The sequence below is a fragment of the Biomphalaria glabrata genome, chromosome 7, assembly GCF_947242115.1.
Source record: "Biomphalaria glabrata chromosome 7, xgBioGlab47.1, whole genome shotgun sequence".
NCBI lineage: Eukaryota > Metazoa > Mollusca > Gastropoda > Planorbidae > Biomphalaria > Biomphalaria glabrata.
Window position 1 is genome coordinate 25,303,250 of NC_074717.1, and position 26,288 is coordinate 25,329,537.

Consider the following 26,288-nt stretch of genomic DNA (forward strand, 5'->3'; position numbering starts at 1 on the left):
TTCACCGTTCAGACATATGAAAATCAAGAAGACTCGCGTTATCGGAGTCGTTTTGAAATGTCTTATGCAAAAGTTTTAAGGCGGTATTGCTGCAGATGACTCTTGCGAAAAAGGTTTCCACTAATAAAAAGATGAAGATGAAACGAGTCTTATAATATTATAATTTTTGAAACATTGGTAATTAGCAGTTTACTTTTTTTCTTTGCTAATATTTGAAAGTGAATTTATAGCTACAATGAAACTTATTTTAGCCCTTGAAAAATAAATTCACCGGCTTCACATTCACTTTTTTCCATAGTCAGACCTTGACGGTCCAATTAGAAAGTCGCATCCCCCCCCCCACCCTTTTCCCAAGGAGGTGCGCCCCAAAATTTGAAAAACGTTGTACTAAACCGAGATCAATCGTTCTAGTAGGCCTGAACACTGACCAGCGACTTCGTTATAGTAGGCCTGAACACTGACCAGCGACTTCGTTCTAGTAGGCCTGAACACTGTCCAGCGACTTCGTTATAGTAGGCCTGAACACTGACCAGCGACTTCGTTATAGTAGGCCTGAACACTGTCCAGCTACTTCGTTATAGTAGGCCTGAACACTGTCCAGAGACTTCTTTATAGTAGGCCTGAACACTGACCAGCGACCTCGTTATAGTAGGCCTGAACACTGTCCAGCGACTTCGTTATAGTAGGCCTGAACACTGACCAGCGACCTCGTTATAGTAGGCCTGAACACTGTCCAGCGACTTCATTATAGTAGGCCTGAACACTTACCAGCGACCTCGTTATAGTAGGCCTGAACACTGACCATAGTCAGACCTTCAGTCAGACGGTCCAATTAGAAAGTCGCATCCCCCCCCCCACCCTTTTCCCAAGGAGGTGCGCCCCAAAATTTGAAAAACGTTGTACTAAACCGAGATCAATCGTTCTAGTAGGCCTGAACACTGACCAGCGACTTCTTTATAGTAGGCCTGAACACTGTCCAGCGACTTCGTTATAGTAGGCCTGAACACTGACCAGCGACCTCGTTATAGTAGGCCTGAACACTGTCCAGCGACTTCGTTATAGTAGGCCTGAACACTTACCAGCGACCTCGTTATAGTAGGCCTGAACACTGTCCAGCGACTTCGTTATAGTAGGCCTGAACACTAACCAGCGACTTCGTTATAGTAGGCCTGAACACTGACCAGCGACTTCGTTATAGTAGGCCTGAACACTGACCAGCGACTTCGTTATAGTAGGCCTGAACACTGACCAGCGACCTCGTTATAGTAGGCCTGAACACTGACCAGCGACTTCGTTCTAGTAGGCCTGAACACTGACCAGCGACTTCGATCTAGTAGGCCTGAACACTGACCAGCGACTTCGTTATAGTAGGCCTGAACACTGTCCAGCGACTTCGTTCTAGTAGGCCTGAACACTGTCAAGCGACTTCGTTATAGTAGGCCTGAACACTGACCAGCGACTTCGTTCTAGTAGGCCTGAACACTGACCAGCGACCTCGATATAGTAGGCCTGAACACTGACCAGCGACCTCGTTCTAGTAGGCCTGAACACTGTCCAGCGACTTCGTTCTAGTAGGCCTGAACACTGACCAGCGACTTCGTTATAGTAGGCCTGAACACTGACCAGCGACTTCGTTATAGTAGGTCTGAACACTGACCAGCGACCTCGTTATAGTAGGCCTGAACACTGTCCAGCGACTTCGTTATAGTAGGCCTGAACACTGACCAGCGACTTCGTTCTAGTAGGTCTGAACACTGACCAGCGACTTCGTTCTAGTAGGCCTGAACACTGACCAGCGACTTCGTTCTAGTAGGCCTGAACACTGACCAGCGACTTCGTTCTAGTAGGCCTGAACACGGACCAGCGACTTCGTTCTAGTAGGCCTGAACACGGACCAGCGACTTTGTTATAGTAGGCCTGAACACTGACCAGCGACTTCGTTCTAGTAGGCCTGAACACTGACCAGCGACTTCGTTCTAGTAGGCCTGAACACTGACCAGCGACTTCGTTCTAGTAGGCCTGAACACTGACCAGCGACTTCGTTCTAGTAGGCCTGAACACTGTCCAGAGACTTCGTTATAGTAGGCCTGAACACTGTCCAGCGACTTCGTTATAGTAGGCCTGAACACTGTCCAGCGACTTCGTTATAGTAGGCCTGAACACTTTCCAGCGATCTCGTTATAGTAGGCCTGAACACTGTCCAGCGACTTCGTTATAGTAGGCCTGAACACTGACCAGCGACTTCGTTATAGTAGGCCTGAACACTGTCCAGCGACCTCGTTATAGTAGGCCTGAACACTGACCAGCGACCTCATCATAGTAGGCCTGAACACTGTCCAGCGACCTCGTTATAGTAGGCCTGAACACTGACCAGCGACTTCGTTATATTAGGCCTGAACACTGACCAGCGACTTCGTTCTAGTAGGCCTGAACACTGACCAGCGACTTCGTTCTAGTAGGCCTGAACACGGACCAGCGACTTCGTTCTAGTAGGCCTGAACACGGACCAGCGACTTCGTTATAGTAGGCCTGAACACTGACCAGCGACTTCGTTCTAGTAGGCCTGAACACTGACCAGCGACTTCGTTCTAGTAGGCCTGAACACTGACCAGCGACTTCGTTCTAGTAGGCCTGAACACTGACCAGCGACTTCGTTCTAGTAGGCCTGAACACTGTCCAGCGACTTCGTTATAGTAGGCCTGAACACTGACCAGCGACTTCGTTATAGTAGGCCTGAACACTGTCCAGCGACTTCGTTATAGTAGGCCTGAACACTTTCCAGCGATCTCGTTATAGTAGGCCTGAACACTGTCCAGCGACTTCGTTATAGTAGGCCTGAACACTGACCAGCGACTTCGTTATAGTAGGCCTGAACACTGTCCAGCGACCTCGTTATAGTAGGCCTGAACACTGACCAGCGACCTCGTCATAGTAGGCCTGAACACTGTCCAGCGACCTCGTTATAGTAGGCCTGAACACTGACCAGCGACTTCGTTATATTAGGCCTGAACAATGTCCAGTGACTTCGTTATAGTAGGCCTGAACACTGTCCAGCGACTTCGTTATAGTAGGCCTGAACACTGACCAGCGACTTCGTTCTAGTAGGCCTGAACACTGACCAGCGACCTCGTTATAGTAGGCCTGAGCACTGACCAGCGACCTCGTTATAGTAGGCCTGAACACTGACCAGCGACTTCGTTCTAGTAGGCCTGAACACTGACCAGCGACTTCGTTCTAGTAGTCCTGAACACTGTCCAGCGACTTCGTTATAGTAGGCCTGAACACTGACCAGCGACTTCGTTCTAGTAGGCCTGAACACTGACCAGCGACTTCGTTCTAGTAGGCCTGAACACTGACCAGCGACTTCGTTCTAGTAGGCCTGAACACTGTCCAGCGACTTCGTTATAGTAGGCCTGAACACTTACCAGCGACCTCGTTATAGTAGGCCTGAACACTGTCCAGCGACTTCGTTATAGTAGGCCTGAACACTAACCAGCGACTTCGTTATAGTAGGCCTGAACACTGACCAGCGACTTCGTTATAGTAGGCCTGAACACTGACCAGCGACTTCGTTATAGTAGGCCTGAACACTGACCAGCGACCTCGTTATAGTAGGCCTGAACACTGACCAGCGACTTCGTTCTAGTAGGCCTGAACACTGACCAGCGACTTCGTTCTAGTAGGCCTGAACACTGACCAGCGACTTCGTTCTAGTAGGCCTGAACACTGTCCAGCGACTTCGTTCTAGTAGGCCTGAACACTGTCAAGCGACTTCGTTATAGTAGGCCTGAACACTGACCAGCGACTTCGTTCTAGTAGGCCTGAACACTGACCAGCGACCTCGATATAGTAGGCCTGAACACTGACCAGCGACCTCGTTCTAGTAGGCCTGAACACTGTCCAGCGACTTCGTTCTAGTAGGCCTGAACACTGACCAGCGACTTCGTTATAGTAGGCCTGAACACTGACCAGCGACTTCGTTATAGTAGGTCTGAACACTGACCAGCGACCTCGTTATAGTAGGCCTGAACACTGTCCAGCGACTTCGTTATAGTAGGCCTGAACACTAACCAGCGACTTCGTTATAGTAGGCCTGAACACTGACCAGCGACTTCGTTCTAGTAGGTCTGAACACTGACCAGCGACTTCGTTCTAGTAGGCCTGAACACTGACCAGCGACTTCGTTCTAGTAGGCCTGAACACTGACCAGCGACTTCGTTCTAGTAGGCCTGAACACTGACCAGCGACTTCGTTCTAGTAGGCCTGAACACTGTCCAGCGACTTCGTTATAGTAGGCCTGAACACTGTCCAGCGACTTCGTTATAGTAGGCCTGAACACTGTCCAGCGACTTCGTTATAGTAGGCCTGAACACTTTCCAGCGATCTCGTTATAGTAGGCCTGAACACTGTCCAGCGACTTCGTTATAGTAGGCCTGAACACTGACCAGCGACTTCGTTATAGTAGGCCTGAACACTGTCCAGCGACCTCGTTATAGTAGGCCTGAACACTGACCAGCGACCTCGTCATAGTAGGCCTGAACACTGTCCAGCGACCTCGTTATAGTAGGCCTGAACACTGACCAGCGACTTCGTTATATTAGGCCTGAACACTGACCAGCGACTTCGTTCTAGTAGGCCTGAACACTGACCAGCGACTTCGTTCTAGTAGGCCTGAACACGGACCAGCGACTTCGTTCTAGTAGGCCTGAACACGGACCAGCGACTTCGTTATAGTAGGCCTGAACACTGACCAGCGACTTCGTTCTAGTAGGCCTGAACACTGACCAGCGACTTCGTTCTAGTAGGCCTGAACACTGACCAGCGACTTCGTTCTAGTAGGCCTGAACACTGACCAGCGACTTCGTTCTAGTAGGCCTGAACACTGTCCAGCGACTTCGTTATAGTAGGCCTGAACACTGACCAGCGACTTCGTTATAGTAGGCCTGAACACTGTCCAGCGACTTCGTTATAGTAGGCCTGAACACTTTCCAGCGATCTCGTTATAGTAGGCCTGAACACTGTCCAGCGACTTCGTTATAGTAGGCCTGAACACTGACCAGCGACTTCGTTATAGTAGGCCTGAACACTGTCCAGCGACCTCGTTATAGTAGGCCTGAACACTGACCAGCGACCTCGTCATAGTAGGCCTGAACACTGTCCAGCGACCTCGTTATTGTAGGCCTGAACACTGACCAGCGACTTCGTTATATTAGGCCTGAACAATGTCCAGTGACTTCGTTATAGTAGGCCTGAACACTGTCCAGCGACTTCGTTATAGTAGGCCTGAACACTGACCAGCGACTTCGTTCTAGTAGGCCTGAACACTGACCAGCGACCTCGTTATAGTAGGCCTGAGCACTGACCAGCGACCTCGTTATAGTAGGCCTGAACACTGACCAGCGACTTCGTTCTAGTAGGCCTGAACACTGACCAGCGACTTCGTTCTAGTAGTCCTGAACACTGTCCAGCGACTTCGTTATAGTAGGCCTGAACACTGACCAGCGAATTCGTTCTAGTAGGCCTGAACACTGACCAGCGACCTCGTTATAGTAGGCCTGAACAATATCATCGACTTCGCAACCTGTGGGCGGTTTAGTCCAATAGCTCGTTGTCGCGTCAAAGGTCTGATTAACACGATTAGTCTCGACTAAATCCATATTTGCTTCAAGTCAGTCATCAGTTAGCAATGGAAAACTGGCATCTAGATCTATTGTAAACGAAGTAAACAAGCAAACTGTAGAGACTGTAGAGGTCTAGAAGTAAGTCTATTTGTCTTTAGGCTCGCAAACATTAATGACATCATCAAAGTTAAATTGTTTCGACCAGCTCGCTCCTCTCCAACGCAGAGCAATGCCAAGTCAAACACCACTGGCCCATTGAAGCTCTCTAGTAGCATGTTGAGATTATTGTTGGTTCATATTTTTTGGAGCGTTTTGATATCCATTTGGCGACCCCTACTCTCAGCGCCCGGTACCCTCGGTAAGCAATGATAATATTAAATAACTTCACATAGGACTTGTAGACCTAGATTATCTTATTGGAGTATAGCGTGAGTTGGGGAATAGGGAAATGATAAAGATGGTGTCAGGGTTCACTTAAGCTTGGCTGGTGTGTTTCTTAACTTGGCTCGCTAGGGGGTATGAATACTCAATTACACTTGTTAATACTTGCTTAACTCAAATACGAACACTTAATATACATCAACTCTAACTCCTTATATTTATGAATATCAACAATACTTTAATACTTGATAACGCACACAATTATATCACTCTTATGAAATAGTAATACACAAAACACCAGTCCATCAACTTATAAATACATAAATACCAGTCCAGGAAGTAAACGTCCAACCTTCCTGGACCGGGAGCAAGACCTTACTGACTAACACATTCTCTCGCACATTCAACGAAGACTTAATCACTCAGTCCATAGCACGTGCAACACTTCGCATTCATAACAAGGGGATATAACAATCATATCAAAATATCAAACTAACATTCATTCTCGCCATACCTCCTCCTGACAGATGGGAGGCAATAAAAAAAAAGTTTTATTACAAAGCTTATATCAACTATGTATGCCTGTCTGTCTTGCTGTCTGTCTTCTGTCTGATAAAAAGTCTAATTACGTTATTTCTCCCACACCCATTCAAGGATCAAATGGAAACTTCGCACACTTATTCATTGCCTTATACATGGATAAAAAAAAAATTAACCAATCAGTCAATTAATTATTAGTTATTATTTATTTTGTTTTATACCAAGGGAATTCAATCCTTCAGTTTTACAGATATGGTAAAATATGTTGGGTTTGTCCCCTTAAGTAATTTTATTTTATTTCTCCCACACCAATTCTAGGATCAAGTTTAATTAAACCTAAAACCATTATTTATTGTACATAGCAAAAATGGAATTAATTTAAAAAATAACCAATTAGTCAATTAATTATTGGTAAATATTTTTAGATCAAATAAGAGGAATGACTTATACATTCTAGAGTGATAAAATGTTTGTTTGTTTGTAAAATGTTTTACTTATTTCGGATGTTCCTTCAGAGTTGAAGATAATTACTTCCTAGTCCAAACCTCCCGCAGGACGGCGGGGGATGGGAGCGGGCAGGGTTTGAACCCGGGACCATCGATAAGTCCGAACGACAGTCCAGCGTGCAAACCGCAAGACCAGGGATAAGTTGTAAATGAGGAGTTTTTCGGCTTAAATTTTTTTAAAATTCCAATAGGGCCTATTACTAAATGATAAAACTAAGACTTTCATTCTTTCAATGTTTCTTACTGTCTCACAGATCCTTGATATTTTTTAGCTAATAGTTATTACATATCACCTTCCTCCAGAAACATCTTCCAGTTTTTCTGTCATTGTCGCAAGACATTTCCCAGCAGCCTCCACTTCTTCTTCTGTGTCTGAAACTAACATTTTCAACAGCCGATCATAGACTGGCAAGTCTGGCAAGTTCAAGGTTGCCAAGTACTTCAGAAGTGAGACATAGCCTTTGATAGCGCAAATTTCCACAGCACCATTATTTTGTGAATTGACAACGTTAACCTGAAAATTGTAATACAAATATAAGGGCATTCACTCCTGGCTTAGGTAGACATAATATAAATATAAGGGCATTCACTCCTGGCTTAGGTAGACATAATATAAATATAAGGGCGTTCACTCCTGGCTTAGGTAGACATAATACAAATATAAGGGCATTCACTCCTGGCTTAGGTAGACATAATATAAATATAAGGGCATCCACTCCTGGCTTAGGTAGACATAATATAAATATAAGGGCATTCACTCCTGGCTTAGGTAGACATAATACAAATATAGGGGCATTCACTCCTGGCTTAGGTAGACATAATACAAATATAAGGGCATTCACTCCTGGCTTAGGTAGACATGATATGAATAATGTCATATAGTTCCACTATTCGCTCATAACTAGCTTATGTCAAAGCAAAATGTATTAGCAAAGACTAATTAGATCTCTATCTAAAATGTTAAGCTTATAGTCATAATTCTTGAAGCTATTTGAAAAGATATCACTGTATAGGTTAAAGTCGAAACAAACCAAGTGTATGCCCTACGCACTGTACCAAAGTTTTCATATCTATCTATCTTTATAAATAGGCTATTTACCCTACAGTTACTATATTCCAGCCGGTTACTAAATCTCTTTTTTTTAAAGACTGAATGTGTTTTATAAAAAAGATATGAGATAATAAATGGATTTCTGGCACTTCTAGAATTGATATTTGTTAAAGGTAAACATTGCCTTCTCCTGACAAGTATTATCTTCATGTGTATATGTCTGCAAGGTCACTTGTTAGCACGGAAACTGTTGACTCATATCACCAGATCACCTTGAGATATAATGTAATTTTAGTAAATGTCCTCGGTCGCTTAATCTATAAGAATATGTTTTTATATATGTATATTATTATTATTTTAGAAACGAACGAGTATTCATTCTTTGGCACTGCCAGGGTCGAGTTTCGTTAAAGAGAAACAAAATTCCATGTAGCTTCTTTATCAGTGTCTACTGAAGAATTTTCTGGTGATGTGGCAGGTCTGCAGAAGTACCGCCCTCTGACAGGCAAAAAGCCTGGAAGAGTTTTTGCCTATAACCTGGGAGAGGTTTATCATCACATTTATTTATACGGAGGAACGATTTGATAATGTCAATATTCATTTATTTCGTCTATTTGACCCTTTTGGCTCCTCTTGTTCTACAACCAACAGCACCTCTCAATTGTGTGGGGTGCGAGTCGGGGAGTAGATCGACCTCTGGTGTTTCGTCATGAGGTTGTGAATTACCTTCAGTCAACACTCAACTCATAGGTGAATACTATGGATTATGTACCGCCAGTGTAATTTATTTCTTATTCATCATTGTCCTGGAAGAAGGAATGGGCCTGTTCAGATTCTCCTCAAAATTAAACAAGGTTACAAACTACAAAGACAGTTTGTGTGGAAACACAAACTCAAAATCGGTCCCCGAAGAGGTCCACCTAGAGTCTTCACCAGGATTCGAACACGGGACTTCCTGTTCCAAGTGCTTACCCCTCAGCCACAGCATCTCCATGTATTCATTTAGCGTACACTTGTTTGTTTTTTTGTAAAATGTTTTACATGTTTCGGATGTTCCTTCAGAGTTGAAGATAGTTTACTTCCTAGTCAGGATCGGACTGGGTGTCAAAATCGGCCCAGGCATTTCTATACATACCGGCCCATAAATTCTATTTCATACGATGGGCCTCCAATTATAGGCCTACCTTTCCTCAAAATCATTGTTAAGTTTAACAATGTATCGATAACTGTACGCAAGCTTTATATCTTTATAAGAAATATAGTCCTTATGTTGCTTTTTCATCGCTAAGTGTGTATGCCCTAAAAGGATGAAGCCTACAGTAGCATTGTCTACTGATGTAGGCTATTAAATTATTTCGGAAAATGTGTTAAATTAGTATTTTAGGACCTTTAATGTAGAGTCTGTAAACGATTTTTTAAAACCATGACGCTCTGAGGGCCAATTTTATTAGAGAATACCATACAACCTTTAACAATTTAATACGTGCCATAGTTGCACTCATGCGGCCCTTTAGGTCGCCCAACCGGCCCATTAAGGTACCGGCCCACCGGGCATTTGCCCGAATGCCCATAAAACCAGTCCGCCCCTGTTCCTAGTCCAAACCTCCCGCAGGACAACGGGGGATGGGAGCGGGCAGGGTTTGAACCCTTGACCGTCGATAAATCCTAACGACAGTCCAGCGCGCAATCCGCACGACCAGGCAGACATTATATTTTTTTAAATAATAATTATTAACCTGTTATATTAATCCATACATTCAAAATTAATAGCATGTTACATGTTATGAAGAGAAGCTAAAAAAGATTTATTCTTCTAACAAAATTAGATACATTGGCAACACGAAAAAAAAAAATCTTGACCATACAAACTAGGCATAGGCCTAATATAGATCTAGCTAGATCTAGACCTAGTTTTAGATCTAAATCTAGATTCAAGATCTAAGTCTAGGTCTAGAACTAGATCTAAGTCATCTAGATCTAAGAGTAGATCTTTTCTAAGTCTAGATCTAGATCTAGAACTAGATATAGAATCTTGATATAGAATCTACTATATCTAGACTAGAACCCGTATGAATTTACACGCTTAATCTTAACATTACTAGACCTAGGCCAATGTTATGATCATGATTAGTAGGCCTTTTGTTACCGGGTAATGGTGTAGGCCTACTATGCTGTTCGTATCCGATTCATTTCTTAATGTGACAGGCCCTACTATTGTTTACATAATAAATAAATATGAACCCCTTAATGATTAAAATTGTGTTAAAATTATCAATACATTTATAATATATATATTAAAAATATATCTAGATCTGGGCTCTGTTTAGTCTTATTTAGACTGTCAAGTGTAGGCCTCTATAATCAAAACTGCGCGCTATAAAAGTAGTTTGTTATTTTTTTAAACTTATAACTAAAACGAAGTTCGTATCGAAATTCTTTTATAAAAACAGCATTTGAATCAGTATTCTATTCAATGAGTTAGTTAAGTAATGGAAAATATATTTTATAATGATCCATTGACACTTTTACCATTGTGACATTAGATGCACATTTTCTTTTTTACCAATGCGCGAATCTATGAATGAAGCTTGAGTTATTAAATGACCTTTTTTAAAAAAAGTTACCTCCCCTGAAGTTTTTCATTGAAAAGTGGTGTAATTTTTTAAAAAATCTGCTTGCATATATAATTTTAAAAAATTAGATGGTTCAATTTCGGAAAAGAAAAAAAAAAGTAGCCGTTGCATTAGAACTTTGAATGATCTAAAATATCACGATGTCCAATTTTCATTTTCTCTTATAGTTTCTGATATCTAAACGGGACGGACGGACAGACGGACAAATAGGCCACACAAAACTAATAGCGTCTTTTCCCCTTTCGGGGGCCGCTAAAAATTAGATCAAACAGAAATGTACATGCGTATTATTTTTATTTTGATCTACTTACTATTTTCGTAAACAAGCTTTTAAGATCTAATTCAAGCACAAAGGGAAGTGACGCAGCGAAAATGGCGTCCCTAGTCTAGGATAAGAAATTATTTCAAACCTAAGATAATCTTACAAATGCTTCCACAGTGGCAACAAGCTATATTGATCTAAACTGACCAAAGGTTGTGACGTTGCAGGTCAGTGTTTAGGCTTTCCATATCGATTGGTCTCTCTTAGTTAGGCAGAATCTCTTAAGGCTGAAGATCCTGCTTCTATGTGTTATTTTAATAGACTTACCCGTGTTTCCGCACTTTCGGCATTTGAAAACAACATCCAGTTGTAGAATATGCTTTTCATCATTCTTAGTCCTAATAACTCGGTCCTGTATTGCTTTGATAAAGCTTTCTGTTTCAGGGGGAAAATGACCTGCTTTGAGCCATACCAAGGAAGCAGCCTTGTCGGTCTTATCTGGGAATTTTCCGTGGAATGCTATTTCTTCCCATGTTCTGCGTCATCTAAACAATATTAACATCAGTTTTTGTTGTTTTTTTTTAATTCAGAAGGGTTGCCTTAGAGTCGCATTTTCTAAGGAAGGAGATTAGTTCATCTTATTTTGAATATTTGCGTCTTACACAGTTTGTATATGCTCTTTAGTCCACGACCTCCATCCCTCCCAGGTAGGTATAACCGTAGTGTGGTAGACTTGGGGTTAAATTTTGTTACAAATTTTCTTGTGATCCTGTCAATATCATGTAGGTCAGTGTCACTTCATTTTATGACACCGAAAATGTGTAGGAGTACAGAGACGGCCCAGCTATTTATTGCAGTGATGACTTTCTTGCCAGACAATTTGCGTTGAGTATTTGGTTAGTCTATGCTTATATCTGGAAAGAAAGTCTTCTTTTAGTTTTTTTTTTATGGTTAACAGCGTCTTTCTGGTTAATTCCAAGATATTTGTAGAGTGTAGCAGAGCTTAATTTCTCAACGCCTTCAAATGTAATGTTAATGTTAATGCTTATGTTACCACACTTAACTGGGCCACACAAGACATACAGATATCGTCCCTGAAGTGCTTTACCTTTTAAATTAAGGCATGTAATTTTTTCCCTTTCTGCATATAGCTTTACATCATCCGAGTAAAATAGGTTAGACACACTTTTTATATATTTAATGTTAACCACGAAACTGTTTGTAGTACAATGAAGCAATTTATTATCGTAGCACTATCTAAAAATGCTCTATCTATAAATAAAACGGTTGTTTATATTTGTATTTCTCATCTTGCAGAGACTTCGTTTTGCATAATGAATGTAACAGTGACATTTTTTTAAACTTGTTTTTCGACATCGACTGGAACTCCTCGTTAAACTGCCAACATACTGTTACACCATCATCCTCAGAAATATGCATTAGGACAACCTTTTATTCAAGGACGAGTTATAAATTAAATTACAGACGTAGGCCTACGTCCCTTCAGAAAAAAAGATAATTAAATCCTAAGCATATCCAATGGAGGATAGTTTGTTGCAGTGGTCAGCTACCATTGGATTGGGAGAGGGGAGAGAGCATAGAAGTATCTTCAGCTAATAACGTGTCCAATATTTAACTCGGCGAATCTCATTTGTTTGTGACGAAACCAACGCAGACGAAAAAAAAAATATGCTCGCCCTCCCCCATTCAGCCAGCACCAAGCTATTTGCATTTTGAGAAGCGTCTCCCGCGGCACACTTAATCTTAGTAAAAAAAAAACCAACATAACCACAATCTATTACTGCAATGCAAATAGGCCAAAAAAATATTTGTTGGTCTCTTAGAAAAAGCCAAAAACACTCGCGACCCCATAGTGTGCACAGCCAGGACCTTACATTCTTTTTTTATCGTTGTTTGATGTTTTTGTTAATAGATCCAGATAGCTGACTATAATGGTAAAGCTTAGATCTACTGTAAGAAAAGAGGTGTCGCATAAACGGATTAGTTTGTTGCATAGAATTGTAAGACATCTTCATATCAATCGCGGTCTGGTATTATAGGCCTACAATTTAACAATTTTATTTTGTTTTGCTTCAAAGCATAAGAGCTACAAAGGGAGTCAAAGCTACAAGTAATAACATTTAACAATAAACTCTAATCAACAATTATTGTACGAGGCCATGTAAAGGACAGTTGCCTAAGCTCACTTTAAATCCAGATTAATTTTTTAAAAAATGTAAACGTGTTCTTTCCTCCTGCCCCTCCCCTCCCCAAATTACCATACTGGTCACGTGGTTTGCTTACCTTGGCGTTTCTTTTGACCAGAAAGTCCACGATGTCCTGGTCCCCGCTTCCCACTGCTAAGAGAAATGGAGTCTGTCGGAGACCGTCCGCTGTCTCCAGCTCCAGAAGATTTGGATCGCTCTCCAGACATCTTTCCAAAGACTTGAGAAATCCCCTGGAAGCACAAAAGTGAACTTGTTCCCAACCGTTCTCTTCAGGCTCTGCCATCTTGTCCCCTTTTCCCTATACCTTAAGATCAACCATCACGTGGCCTGTGACTGGTGTCTTGATGACAGTAAAATCTCATGATCACTATATAACCATCAGTTTGTAATATTCAGTTTTGACCTTAAAAATGTAATCTGCAAGAGAGAATGATATACAGACGAATAATAATTCTACAATCGAAATTCATAATTTACAGACATAATGGAAGAAAGACGGGCAGGCAGACTGATTCATAACTGATTGATTGAATGATAACTGATTGATTGATGACTGATTGATATTTTTCAATGTGAGAGAACAGTCAATGTTGTACATTAATGTCTAAGCGTATTATTTTGTCTAATTAATGTCTTAGCATATTATTTGTCAAGCTAATGTCTTAGGGTATATTTGTCTAGCTAATGTATTAGCGTATATTTGTCTAGCTTATGTCTTAGGGTGTTTTTTTTAACTTGTCTTTTACAGTTGTTAATGTTCGTCTCGAGGAATAAACCTGTTGTTTTTTTTTGTACGGTTGCTATTATATTCAAGTTCTGAATCTAATGCAATCCCTAGACCTACCAGAAAAGTGCCTAATTGAAAATTAATACAATAGTTAACATACAATTAAATGCCCATATTGCCAAAATCTAGGCCTACTTTATATATCATCTTTAAGTAGATCTGCTGTCACTCGATCGGTAATTTCTTACCATGAATTACACATTTTACCCTGTCTAAGGGTCTCACCCAGAATATCGTCTATCCAATATTTAACATTAGGCACATTTCTGAAGAAAACAAAATCCAAGCGCACATTTGTTGAGACCAGTGGTCATTTTGGATATCAGTGTGCTGTGACCTTTATTCGCGTGAAGTCTTAGCTATTTGTAAGGAACACACAAAATTAGCTCGGGTGTTTGATTAATTTCACGTCCCACTGACAGTGAAAAGTTGAAATCGATGAAAAATCAATACGAGTCGGAAGTATCGAAGTGGATATCGTTATTGTGCTACAGGGGGGCTACTGGAATGCTTTTTTTAAATGTCAGAATGATGGTGTCTTTAAATGTTTATGCTTAAGACTAGTTCTTTTTTAATGAATTATTTCAAACTGTCTGATAGGCACCATTGAATTCCATAAAAATTATAATTATTATAAAAGCATTTCAACTAGCTACCATCCAATTCTCTATAATTTGAAAAAAAAATGCATTCAAAATAACAGCTAGTGGCATTACTGACCTAGTGACTTCAAGTTATTTGTATTGTGTGTAATGTATATAGCTATAGTAGCTAGTGGCATTACTGACCTAGTGACTTCAAGTTACTTGTATTGTGTGTAATGTATCTAGCTCTAGTAAAACCGATTTACTAAGACTATTAAGACGTTGTAAGAAAATTGTTTGTCTTAGCTTTAATGTAGTCTTTAATGTTAATTAATTACTAACACTTAAATTATTATCTTATCTTATATAATACAGGCGTTACTTCAAAAAAAGAAGAAGATTACGTCCTACGCGTCATGCATTTAGTCATGCATATTAACCAATGACTTAAATTCTGCCAAGTCACTGGTTTTCCTGGCAGGCTAAAGCAACCCATTCCATGCTCTAATAGCGCTAGGGAAGTTTGTTTGTTTGTTTGTTTGATTTGAGGCACATCGGCACAATTTAGGCCATGTCGTGCCTGCAGAGCATTTGTACAAATTTGTCCTAGCATATGGAACGAGGTCTAAAGCGTAGGCCAACTTAGCTTATCTTATTACAAAGCTTATATCAGTTCACTCTGGTTGAGTTCGAATGCAGGTCATTCCCCTTTTTTTTTTTTAAATGCTTTTTTTTTTTTAGTCTAGCTCTATTACAAATTTAATTACATAACTGATCCAAAGTAATTGATACAAGTACGCTTAATTTAAGATTTGTTTTAAAGTATTTTAATTATTTTTTTTTTGTTCTATAGATTACAGACGTCGCTTTCGAAAAGAGTCTGTTCTGGCAATTTATAGACTCAATATGGACTTGGAAATAATGTTACAGGTGTAATTCTTATAATTTCTGTTTATGTATTTTTGAATATTAAATTTACTTTGTAAATGGGCCTACAACTGTGAAGCTCTGCGCTGAAACAATGAAATACAAACATATGGCAGCAGTAAGTACCTACAATATTTTTAAATTAGAGACAGCGTGAAAGGTTGGAGTAAATTTATTAAGATATATATTTAAAAAAAAGATGAATAAAATAAAGATCAAGAAAAAAAAAAGAAAATCTGTCGCTTTGTTGTCCTTCCGATATAAACATATTCTGTGTGGATTAAGCTATGAGAGATTTTTATCAATGGCGATAGAGCTATAGCTTCTTTTTTTTTTTAGTGTGTCCGGCTAAAGGGGGAGGGAGGGTAAACAAATTTGTTATAGTTTTGTACAAAGGGGGGAGGGGGTCTGAAGATTTGTTACCTGAAAAAATATTCCAAAAAAAAAATTAAAAAAATAATTTTAGATCATTTTGTCATTTTAACTCTCGTGTTTATGTTTGTTATGTTATCTCAGCCATTACGAGTCAGCATTATGTTTGTTAACGCGATATAAAAATTGAATTATTATTATTTACAGATACAGTGGTCCGTTGACTTTCAATAAACCGACTTTCACTTACCACGGTGTTGTGAATTGATTTCGGTATGCGTGTGTTTATAGTGAAGAATGAGTGTCACCCTTATGTTTACTTAGACTTAGGTCCTCCCGCGCCGTTCAGCGCATTGGGCGGCAAGCTGTCTCCATAATGATCTGTCACTGGCAATGTCTGAAGCCTCTTCCCATCTGGTGTCCACTGTTATGAGGTCCTCCATGAAGGTGTGTCGCCAGGTAATACGAGGACGTCCCTGTTTGCGCTTTCCTCGTTTTTGCTTCCATGTTATCGCAACTCTTGGTGTGCGTAATTCATTTTGACGTAGAACATGTCCCGCAAACCTCATGCGACGCTCAGTCACAACCTCACTAAGTGTTCGACTCCCAGTTCGGCAAATGATTTCCTTGTTTGAGATCCGGTCTGTGTAACTGACTCCCAAAATCCGTCTCAGCCATCTCTGTTGAGCCACATTTAGTCTTTTCTCAATTTTGACAGATGACTTCCACGTCTCACATGCATATGTAGCAGTTGGAATGACGATTGTGTTGAGAAGGTGTATTTTTGTCTCGAGTCCAATGGCTTGGCTAGTCCAAATAGGCTGCAGCCTTTGGAAAATGCTCCCTGCCTTTCCTATTCGGCACGCTACATCATGGTAAGCATCTCCATCATTTGTTATGATGCTGCCAAGGTACGTGAACTTGTCCAGCTCTTCAAGCTTTGACTCGCCAAATCTGACGGGGACACCCTTTGCCTTATATCCAACTCGCATAATTTTAGTCTTATCCAAGTTTATGCGGAGGCCAATTTTGGGTGCCTCTCTGTCTAGGCTCTCCGTCATTTCTTGAATGCATTTATTTGTAGCCCCGAGTAGTGCAACATCATCAGCAAAGTCCAAGTCCGTCAATCGGAGTTGTTCATGCCATGGAATACCAAAGGCAGTCTGGTTCATTGCTCTCCTCATTATGTAGTCGATGGCTAGGAGGAAAACGAAGGGAGATAAGATGCACCCCTGTCTCACACCTGTCTCGATTGTAAAAAACTCTGTTGTTCCCTCTTCTGTTTTAATGCAGCAACTAGACTGACTGTAAAGGTGTCGTAGGATCTGGACGAATTTTTCTGGTATACCGTATTATCTAACTATTTTCCATAGTGATTCTCGGTGGACACTATCAAACGCTTTTTTGAAGTCCACGAAACTGATCGTTAGCCGTTGTTGGTACTCAAGACTTTGTTCTATGATATTTCGTAAAACGAAAATCTGCTCTGTACATGATCTGCCTCTTCGGAAACCTGCTTGTTCTTCTCTGAGCCTTTCATCTACAGACTGTTGAAGCCGTCTCAACAAAACAGTGCTGAAAACTTTGCCTGGGACAGAGAGGAGAGTAATGCCCCTCCAGTTGTTACAGTCTGCCAAGTTGCCCTTTTTTGGAAGCTTTACAATCACTCCCTTTTGCCAGTCCTCTGGGACTTTTGAAGTTCGCCAACAGATATTTAAGAGATCAGTCATTCTGTTAACAATGCACTGTCCCCCATATTTTAGCAATTCTGCTGATATCATGTCTAGTCCTGGTGCTTTGTTATTCTTTAGCACTGCAAAGGCCATGGTAACCTCCTCAGCAGTTATTGGGTCTGTCTTGACCTTGAGATCATTGTCTGGAGAGGGGTCCTTGAATATGTAAGTTAGGTCTGGCGACAGTTGGTTAAGGGTTTCTTTAAAGTGCTCTACCCATCTTGCATCCTGTTCTTCTTTCGTTAACAAAGTTTTGCCTTGCTTGTCTTTTATTGGTGCCCCATGTCCACTCTTTGCTCCAGTGAGATCTCGGACAATACGATGGAGGGATTTTGTGTCATTTCTGCTTGCAGCTGCTTGTGCCTCTTGTCCCTTCTGTAACCCTTATGTTACACCCCTGTTTTGTACCTGTCCAGTGGTTGAATAGGTCAGCCTAGCGAGGGTAGCGTGAGGTCAGGAATGCCGAATGACAGTTAAACGGCTAGGCCTGTCGGTGTGGGTTGCGAGATAGAAAGTTAGTAGTGAATAAAGTGCTTCAGATTGATATTAAAAAGAGCTATACATGTGTCTTACTTTGATGAAATGTTTGTTGTTCAATAACACTTAGAAAGTCATCACACATGGGTTTTCAAAAAATAGAAAAGATAACTTGCCTATTTTTTTAACACGACGGGTTTTCCGACTGGTTATTCTGCGGCCGACGATGTAGGTCTATATTTACAGTATTGGAGGGAAAAAAACTGAATGCGTCATCGAAACGCCGAAAGAAGTTGATGCTTTCCCCATCATTTCTATAGATAAGCCTTGTCTTCAAGTCCAAAGATTAATGAGAAATGCAGTGTTTTCCCTTTGGCTACGCAGCCCTAGCTATGACCTACATAATTTGCCACATCCAGCGCAGACATAACCATTGTCCGCAGGTGTTCAATTTAGATTTTCTTTTCGCCGTCTACGTCTGTTCTCGGCTGTCTTTTGGTCTCAAGTGTGTATCCAGCGGCCTTTGTAAGTAGCCTCCAACTGTCTCATTCTGAATACGCATGCAACCAGTTGCTCTCTTCCATGCCATGAAAGCGTTTCCGTGGGGCACCTCTGTTACGCCAACCACCTTTTAGACTGCCTTTGGCATACGTTCGTCCCCCATACGGGATACGTGCCCTGCCCAGCGTAACTGTCGTAAATGAAACCTGGACGCTGACCAAACCATCCTAAAACCAGTAGTCATGTATGCAAATGAAACCTGGACGCTGACCAAACCATCCTAAGACCAGTATACAAGTGAAACCTGGACGCTTACAAAAACATCAGAAAATCTGCTAATCGTTCTGAGAAAGGAAAATCCTCAGATAAATTTATGGTGCCATACATGAGAAAACCGGATGTAGGACCAAAACATATACCAGCTATACGAAGACCTCTCCATAATGACGGAAATAAAAAAGGAACAGATTACGTTGGGCGTGTCACCTCGAAACAACAACAGAGGAGCAAAGATTGTTCACCGGCAAAAAACAAAAGACAGGCGCCCCAAAGGCAGACCACGAGCACGGTAGGTTGATGACGAAGAGGCGGATCTACAACAGCTAACCCCGGCATGGAGACGTTAGCCCAAGATAGATCAGAATGGAGAAATGTGTTAAATCAGACTAGGACACTCCAAGGGCTGTAGTGTAACTGGGATGGATGGATGGATAGTTTATCGTGATAATCCTCAATATTTCCCTCAACACAACTGCCTTATAAGGAAACACGCTGCAGACACACACAGAAGGGTTGGGATCTCTACATTTTCAAACAATTCCTACTTTATGTTGGAAAATAGAGTAAACTAAATATTCGTATCTGTCTTGAACAAAAAAAAGAGGAAAAAAAATGGCTGATAAACGATTTCAAACTCACGAAATTCTACTTTAGTATGTAGAAGCGAAATGATAATTAAAATATTATGTAGATGTATAACTCACTAAAAAATACACATCTTCTCTGTCTTACAAATAGCTTCTCACTCACGATTGTTGACGTAACTTGCATGTCAGCGAAAGCCAATACAGAGACACATACCTACGAAATTTTAGCTTGAAATAAAGGATTCAATTTTTGACTTTCAACTCATACCTTGCTACAAAGCTTATATGAATTCACTCCGTCTGTCGAGATGGAATTTTTTACTCCCTTATTTCTCCCACCTCCCATTCTCGAATCAAGTTAGACTTTTGCGCAATTATTCATTGTCGATGACAACACATAGGACCTAAATCGAAAAAAATTAATCAATAATTAATCAATTAATCGTAATTATTTATTTTTATATAGCACATGTACTAAGCTAATGGGAGTTATCAGCCTTGTGAAGAGTATTAGGTCGTTCGCTAAAAACCTCTAGCAATAGACTTTTTTTAAAATTCCCTTTTCAGATCTTGTGATCTGTATGTGATCAATAGACTATAAAACCTTTTTTATAAGTACTTGAAGTATAGCTAAGTAACAAACAACTGAAACACGTCGACTGTAATTGTAGGTTAGTAGACATTAACAAACACGTCGACTGTAATTGTAGGTTAGTAGACATTAACAAACACGTCGACTGTAATTGTAGGTTAGTAGACATTAACAAACACGTCGACTGTAATTGTAGGTTAGTAGACATTAACAAACACGTCGACTGTAATTGTAGGTTAGTAGACATTAACAAACACGTCCACCTTCCATCGTGTTATAGTACTCGTTCTTTGTTGCCATCAACAATAAAATAAAAGGGGAAGGCTATTAAAAAAAAAAAAAAAAAGATTTAGTTATAACCACTCACCATTTTAAACGGCCGTTGTCGCCACGTTGTTGCTTCCGTCACACTTTATGACTGGCCCTTAAACAGGATTTGGGAAGTCCGTGGAAGGCGTTGTGTGGGACAATAAACATTAAATCTTCTTCCACCCCGCAAATAATGTCTCGCTCACGCTTGCTGCCGTAGCTTGCACGTGAGCGAAGACCTACAAAAGAACACTTTATAAACCTCTTTAAAGTTGGTGCAACACGCAAGTTGATTGTAGAATTGTTTCTCGCTAAGTGTACACTGAGTGCCGTGTAAAGTGGTAAATAATTCAATACAGCAGAAGCCCCCGGGGGAATAATAAATAATTGTGTTCACTTGGAAACGTCTATCCTTCTTTTTCAAACCGAGGCTGAAGTCACAAGCATATACAACATTCATAGGTGCCTACACTATGGTCATGGAAGAGTTAGGGGAGAATGCTAAGAGCCTGAACAATTTTATTTCGGCCTATGTCCAGCAGTGGTCAATGCGAAAATCAGCTTTTGTAAAACATGTTCATAAAAAATCAATAACCGTATAAATCTACTGAGACTTAAGCCTGCAACATTCAAAGCAGTGTTTCCCAAACTGAGTTCCGCAGAACCCTAGTGTTCCGCAAAGCCTGGATAGGTGTTCCATGAACCACTGCAATAATTAACTGGTAGGCCACCACTCGAATTTATCTCAAAAAATAATCAAAGAGTTCCGCTAAATACTCAGAATTTGTGAAGTAATCCGTTAAGGAAAAAGTTTGGGAAACACTGATTTAAAGTGAGCAAACCTATTTACATTGCCGAGCTCATTCGCACGTAGTCTGTAAACGTGTACTCGGGAACTCGGGATGTAAAGATCTGAAATTATTTTACATTTAATACCAATTCAAGCAAACCATTTTTAGCGAGAAAAAGAGGAAAAGCCGCTCTATTAGTTTTGTGTTGTCTCCCTGTTTGTCCATCCGACCGTCCCATTTGATCTCAAACACTAAAAAAAAGATTTTGAAAATTTAAAACATGATTTAATAAGCACTGTTTATATGCTAATATTGTTACTAGATCTAGAAGTGTAAAGGCCACCAGTGTTAAGGAATGTATGTGCGTGTTTCTGATGTAACCATGAGAAAAGTGGGCGGATGGTTTGTTTGTGCAGGCTGAATAGATTTTGATGAAATCACAAGGTGGTCTTATCTTATCTTATATAGGCCTTATACAGACGTTACTTCAAAAAAAAAAAAAGAAGATGATTACGTCCAACGCGTCATGCATCTAGACATGCATGTTAACCAAAGACTTAAATTCTGCCAAGTCACTGGTTTTCCTGGCTGGCTCAGGCAACCAATTCCATGCTCTAATAGCACTAGGGAAGAAGGAGTATTTGTACAAATTTGTCCTAGCATATGGAACGAGGTCTGTCGTAGTCCAAGCTAATAAATACTGTAGTGAACATTGAATAGAGAAGAACCACCGAGAGGCGCTTGACAGAGAAGATGTGTGTTTTAGTGAAATATATTTTTTTAAAATTATCATTTCGCTTGTGCATCTACATACATCTACTTTCAAGTTACAATAGATTGAAATCTGTTTTAAAATAAGCTTGTTTATGTTTATTTCAAGTTCCTCTACGTTACGAATTGTTAATACTTTTCATCGGTTTAGTTGTACCAGTTGTTTGGGGCTACAAACCAACGATCGAGTATCAGCATCGAGACATCTGTAGGCTAAACTTCACGAAATGTAAAGACTTCTTCCAAAGGCAGTGAATGAGAGATTAGCAAGCCCTTTGTCCGTATGTCAACTTTAAATCAGATGATCCCTCAGGGTAAGCTCATACTAAAAAACTTATCTTCATAACAATTAGTTTGTTGATACTTATGGATATTAGCAATGTGATAATAGTGTAAGAAAACCAAACAAAACAATTACGCTGGCAACACTTTCGCCCCGCATACAATTGTGTATGGAACGAGGTTGTTATTTTGTATTTCATAGCGTCTGATATTCGTGGGAAAAATGAAATCTGCCTCTTTACCTGCATTTACCTAACACCCCATGGGTGGTCCCTTCGGGGTTGTATTAGAGTTTATGTTTTCACACTAACTCTAACCCTATGGAATTCTCAATGAATTTAGGTTTATTCTTTTAGACTTGGAGAGACCACTATAAAACACAAGCCTAACTTTGTTGTGTGCATTTCGCCTTTTTTGTTTTGCTTGAAGCCTATATTATGCATGTGTGTAGGTCTTTGTATGCGACGTGTACGTATTATATAATACAATCAACTTACCTGTCACTAGGTTTACAATCACCGTTTCCTTTTGGCCAGGAAAGCTGTTTCAAAAACTTAGCAATACCTGTTAGCCTATGAAAGGTTCCTTGTATATTTTGTTTTTATAAATCCCGAACTCTTGATATGCAGACTTTTAAAAAATAAATTAATACAGAATATAGTTCAAATGTAGATTTACAAATTTACAACAATCATATGAAGTGTAGAGCGCAAACACTAACGTAAAATCCACACAAGAACAAATTGACCTACATATTTTGTACAATGGTTTCCCCCTGTAGTTTTTAAGCCCTAAATTTGAGAACTCAACTCTAATAAGAATATATTGGAATAAGCTTTTTTTTTTAAAAAAAAAAAAAAAAGCCACAATTTCATCGCATTGATACTTTTTCTAATAACGTCAGTGACACAACATTCACTGCCCACCGAGCTACTCTATAACATTATCTCCCCTTTTTTCTTCCCTAAGAGTTCACGTCACCCACCCACCCCTGGCCCTCCATCCACTCACTGTGTGTCAAAGCTAGTGCCATTTTCGTTATGCGGTTATGACACATTCTTAAACAGTGTGCCGACCCGTTGATCGGAGCTACTTGATAAGTGCCATTGAATGCTTCGATCAGTCGTGTAGGACACGTTGTATGAGGCCAATCGGTAAAGTATCTAATTACCTGAATCAGCCATACATGCCCCACTACCTGATAAGACAAACTAACCGGGTTTGTTTAGTTTTGTTTGTTTGTTTCTGTTGAGACTTAGATCTAAAAAGTTTAGAAATTACGCTTTCGTTTGTTTGTAACATTTTCAAAAAGTCAGAGGCTCACTTATGATTGCTGATAATGTTAGGTAGGAGTAGGAATGTAGGACTATTGGCCTGGTTCATATTACCTCTCATGGTCGTAACCAGGATTTTTTTCGAGGGGGGGGGGGTTTCCTGCCCCCGCACCCCCCGCACCCCGCGAAAAAAATATGAATGTATGTATGTGTGTATATAATTAATCTTTATAAAATTCTGATCCTTCATTCTTTCGGAAGACGTTTATTGTTGCCTAGAATATGTTCTTCCTGGATTTAGTGGAAAAAATTTGGACTCCCCGCACTTGTCAGCAAGGTGGTCTGGGGAGCGCTGGGAGCTCCCCCACCGCGGGGTGGAGCTCCGCCGCCAAACACTATTTCCGGTATTGAAAGCCAACAAAATACACATTCTGAGGTATCTACAGTGCATTATCCTGCTATTAATAAGTTGTATTTCAAAAACCTAATGTGCTATTCTTACTGACGTAGACCTTCCCGCGCCGTTCGGCGCATTTACGGCAAGCTGTTTCCACAAAAATCTGTCACTGGTAATGTCTAAAGCTTCTTCCCACCTGCTCTGAGGACCTCCATAAAAGTGTGGCGCCAAGTTGTACTAGTATGTCATCGCAACTCTTATTATGCGTAATTCATTTTGTCGGAGAACATGTCCCGCAAACCTCATGCGACGCTCTGTCACAACCTTACTAAGGGGTCGACTCCCAGTTCGGCATATGATTTCCTTGATTTAGACCCGATCTCTAAAACTGACTCCTAAAATCTGTCTTAGCGATCTTTGTTGAGCCACATTGAGTGTTTTTCAATTTCGGCACTTTGGTAGAAATGTATAATCTCTCTTGACTACGCTCTAGGAATTAGGTGATTGTATTTTGCTTTAGATTTTATATCGAAAAGATAAGAGGGGGGGATGTTAAACTAAAAAATCTCTGGAGTTTTGTTTTTTTTAATTCAAAATCCATTTAGCTACGGTCATAGAATTTGGTGATTGTAGTTTGCTTTAGAATAATATTGAAGAGAGAGGTTTTCAACCTCAAAACTCTCTGTAGGGGAATTTAAACTCAAAACCATCTGGAGGGGTTTTAAACTTTAAAAAAAAGCCATCTGGAGGAGGGGAATTTAAACTCAATCTCCCATTGGCTTGGCTACGCGCAAAGAATTATAGTGTGTAATTTGCTTTTTTTTTTATATTGAAGAGGTATTTTTTAGCTTCATACCCCGCTTGCGGGGGGGGGGGGGTTTAAACTCAAAACCCATTTGGCTACGCTCATAGATGTTAGAGTGTTTAATTTGCTTTTTTTTAATATTGAAGAGGTATTTTTTAGCTTCTAACCCCACTGGAGGAGGGTTTTAACTCAAAACCCCTCTTGGCAACAATCATAGAATTTTGAGTGTAATTTGCTTTTTTTATATTGAAGAAGGGGTTTTATCGTAAATTTTGGAGGGGTTTTAAATCAAAATCTTCCTAAACTGTGCTCTTGGAATTTGGGGATTGTCATTAGCATTTTTTGTTTGTTTTATAGAAGAGAGGGATTTAACTGCAAAACCCCCTGGTAGGGGGTTTTAAACTCAAAACCCCTTGGCTGTGCTGGGGCAAGTGATGGTTTAGTATTAAAATCTCACCTAAAATAAACAAAATCAAAACAAAAATCAGTCACTAAATTTCTACACGCCCGTTGCGGGGGAGATTTTATTTCGGATGGGTGAAATTGAGTCCCCCCCCCTCCTCCCGGCTACGCCCATGTTATCACTACACCTTACATGTTATGAATGTTGGACATTTCACTTGATAATTCAGACATATCTAGTTTTCAATAATCCCACTTATTAAATACAATACATAATACGTAATCTTCATGCAGAGGCGGCTTTAGGGATGCCGAAGGGGGCAACCACCCCAGTCCTCGCGTCTTGGGTTGGAGGGCGACAAAGAGAATCTTTTAACACCGTCAGCCAATCGGACAAATATTCATCACACAGGACCCCGTGCACTGCTAAGGCGGTGCCTTCGACAGTTATCACTTGTCACCTATCGGAAGTGGATGATCCCATGGATGACAGAGATGTTAATAAACTTAGCCGAATATTAATACATTAGCTATCCACATTTCAAAAAGATATATTTTAAAACAAAATATGCAGCCTAAATATAAGAAAATAATTAAAATTAGATTAAATTTACAAGTGTTTTTTTTTCTTTATTTACAAATATTGCAATAATGCTCTTAAGTGTATAACTATTTCTAAAGAAGATTGATGATGGACATCCTCAAAAACCCTTACCAGTCCCTCCATTCACTAAAATACGGCTCTGGGGATACTAACAATATTTTAATTTTACATTTTATTTCATTAAACCCGTTGCATATTTACTTATTGATTTAAATATATTTTACAGTGGACTGTGACAATCTTAGAGTGGATTTGTTAGTATTTGACGACTGGGCATTACATGGTCCGAATTGCGCACTATTGTTATATCACATTTACTGTAAAAACTCTCTATATAAAAACCTACATCTACATTCCAGAAAGACAAAGACATAGCCCAAGACATACAAATCTGACTGGTGCGCTCTTAGGTCATGGCCACGTTCTTGTTTACTTGCAAATTTTGGACGCTAACTGCAAAGCTAGAGAGGATAATCCTAACAATGGAATCGATATGCTTGTGACAAGGGGGTTTAAAAGGTGGACGTTTTAAGCGTGTATAGGGGGGTTTAGAGTTTAAGAACTCACACTTGCATAAATTCACATAACAGGC

The 26,288-nt window shown here is 40.3% G+C and overlaps 1 protein-coding gene across 2 annotated transcripts in view; it reads right to left on the minus strand.

The window, feature by feature from the left end:
• LOC106063431 (ankyrin and armadillo repeat-containing protein-like) overlaps positions 1–23,171 on the minus strand; it is a 36,752-nt gene extending 13,581 nt beyond the window's left edge. The window contains exons 1-3 of one of the 2 annotated variants that reach the window (XM_056035382.1): positions 22,712–23,171; positions 13,299–13,639; positions 7,342–7,562 (exon numbers count right to left, since the gene is read on the minus strand). In XM_056035382.1, the coding sequence (XP_055891357.1) occupies positions 7,342–7,562; positions 13,299–13,505 (428 nt within the window). In that variant the 5' untranslated portion in view covers positions 13,506–13,639; positions 22,712–23,171. Of the gene's footprint in view, positions 1–7,341; positions 7,563–13,298; positions 13,640–20,428; positions 20,660–22,711 lie in introns of those variants that run through there. The other variant, XM_056035384.1, reaches the window with a different exon arrangement.
• Positions 23,172–26,288: the final 3,117 nt, after the last annotated feature.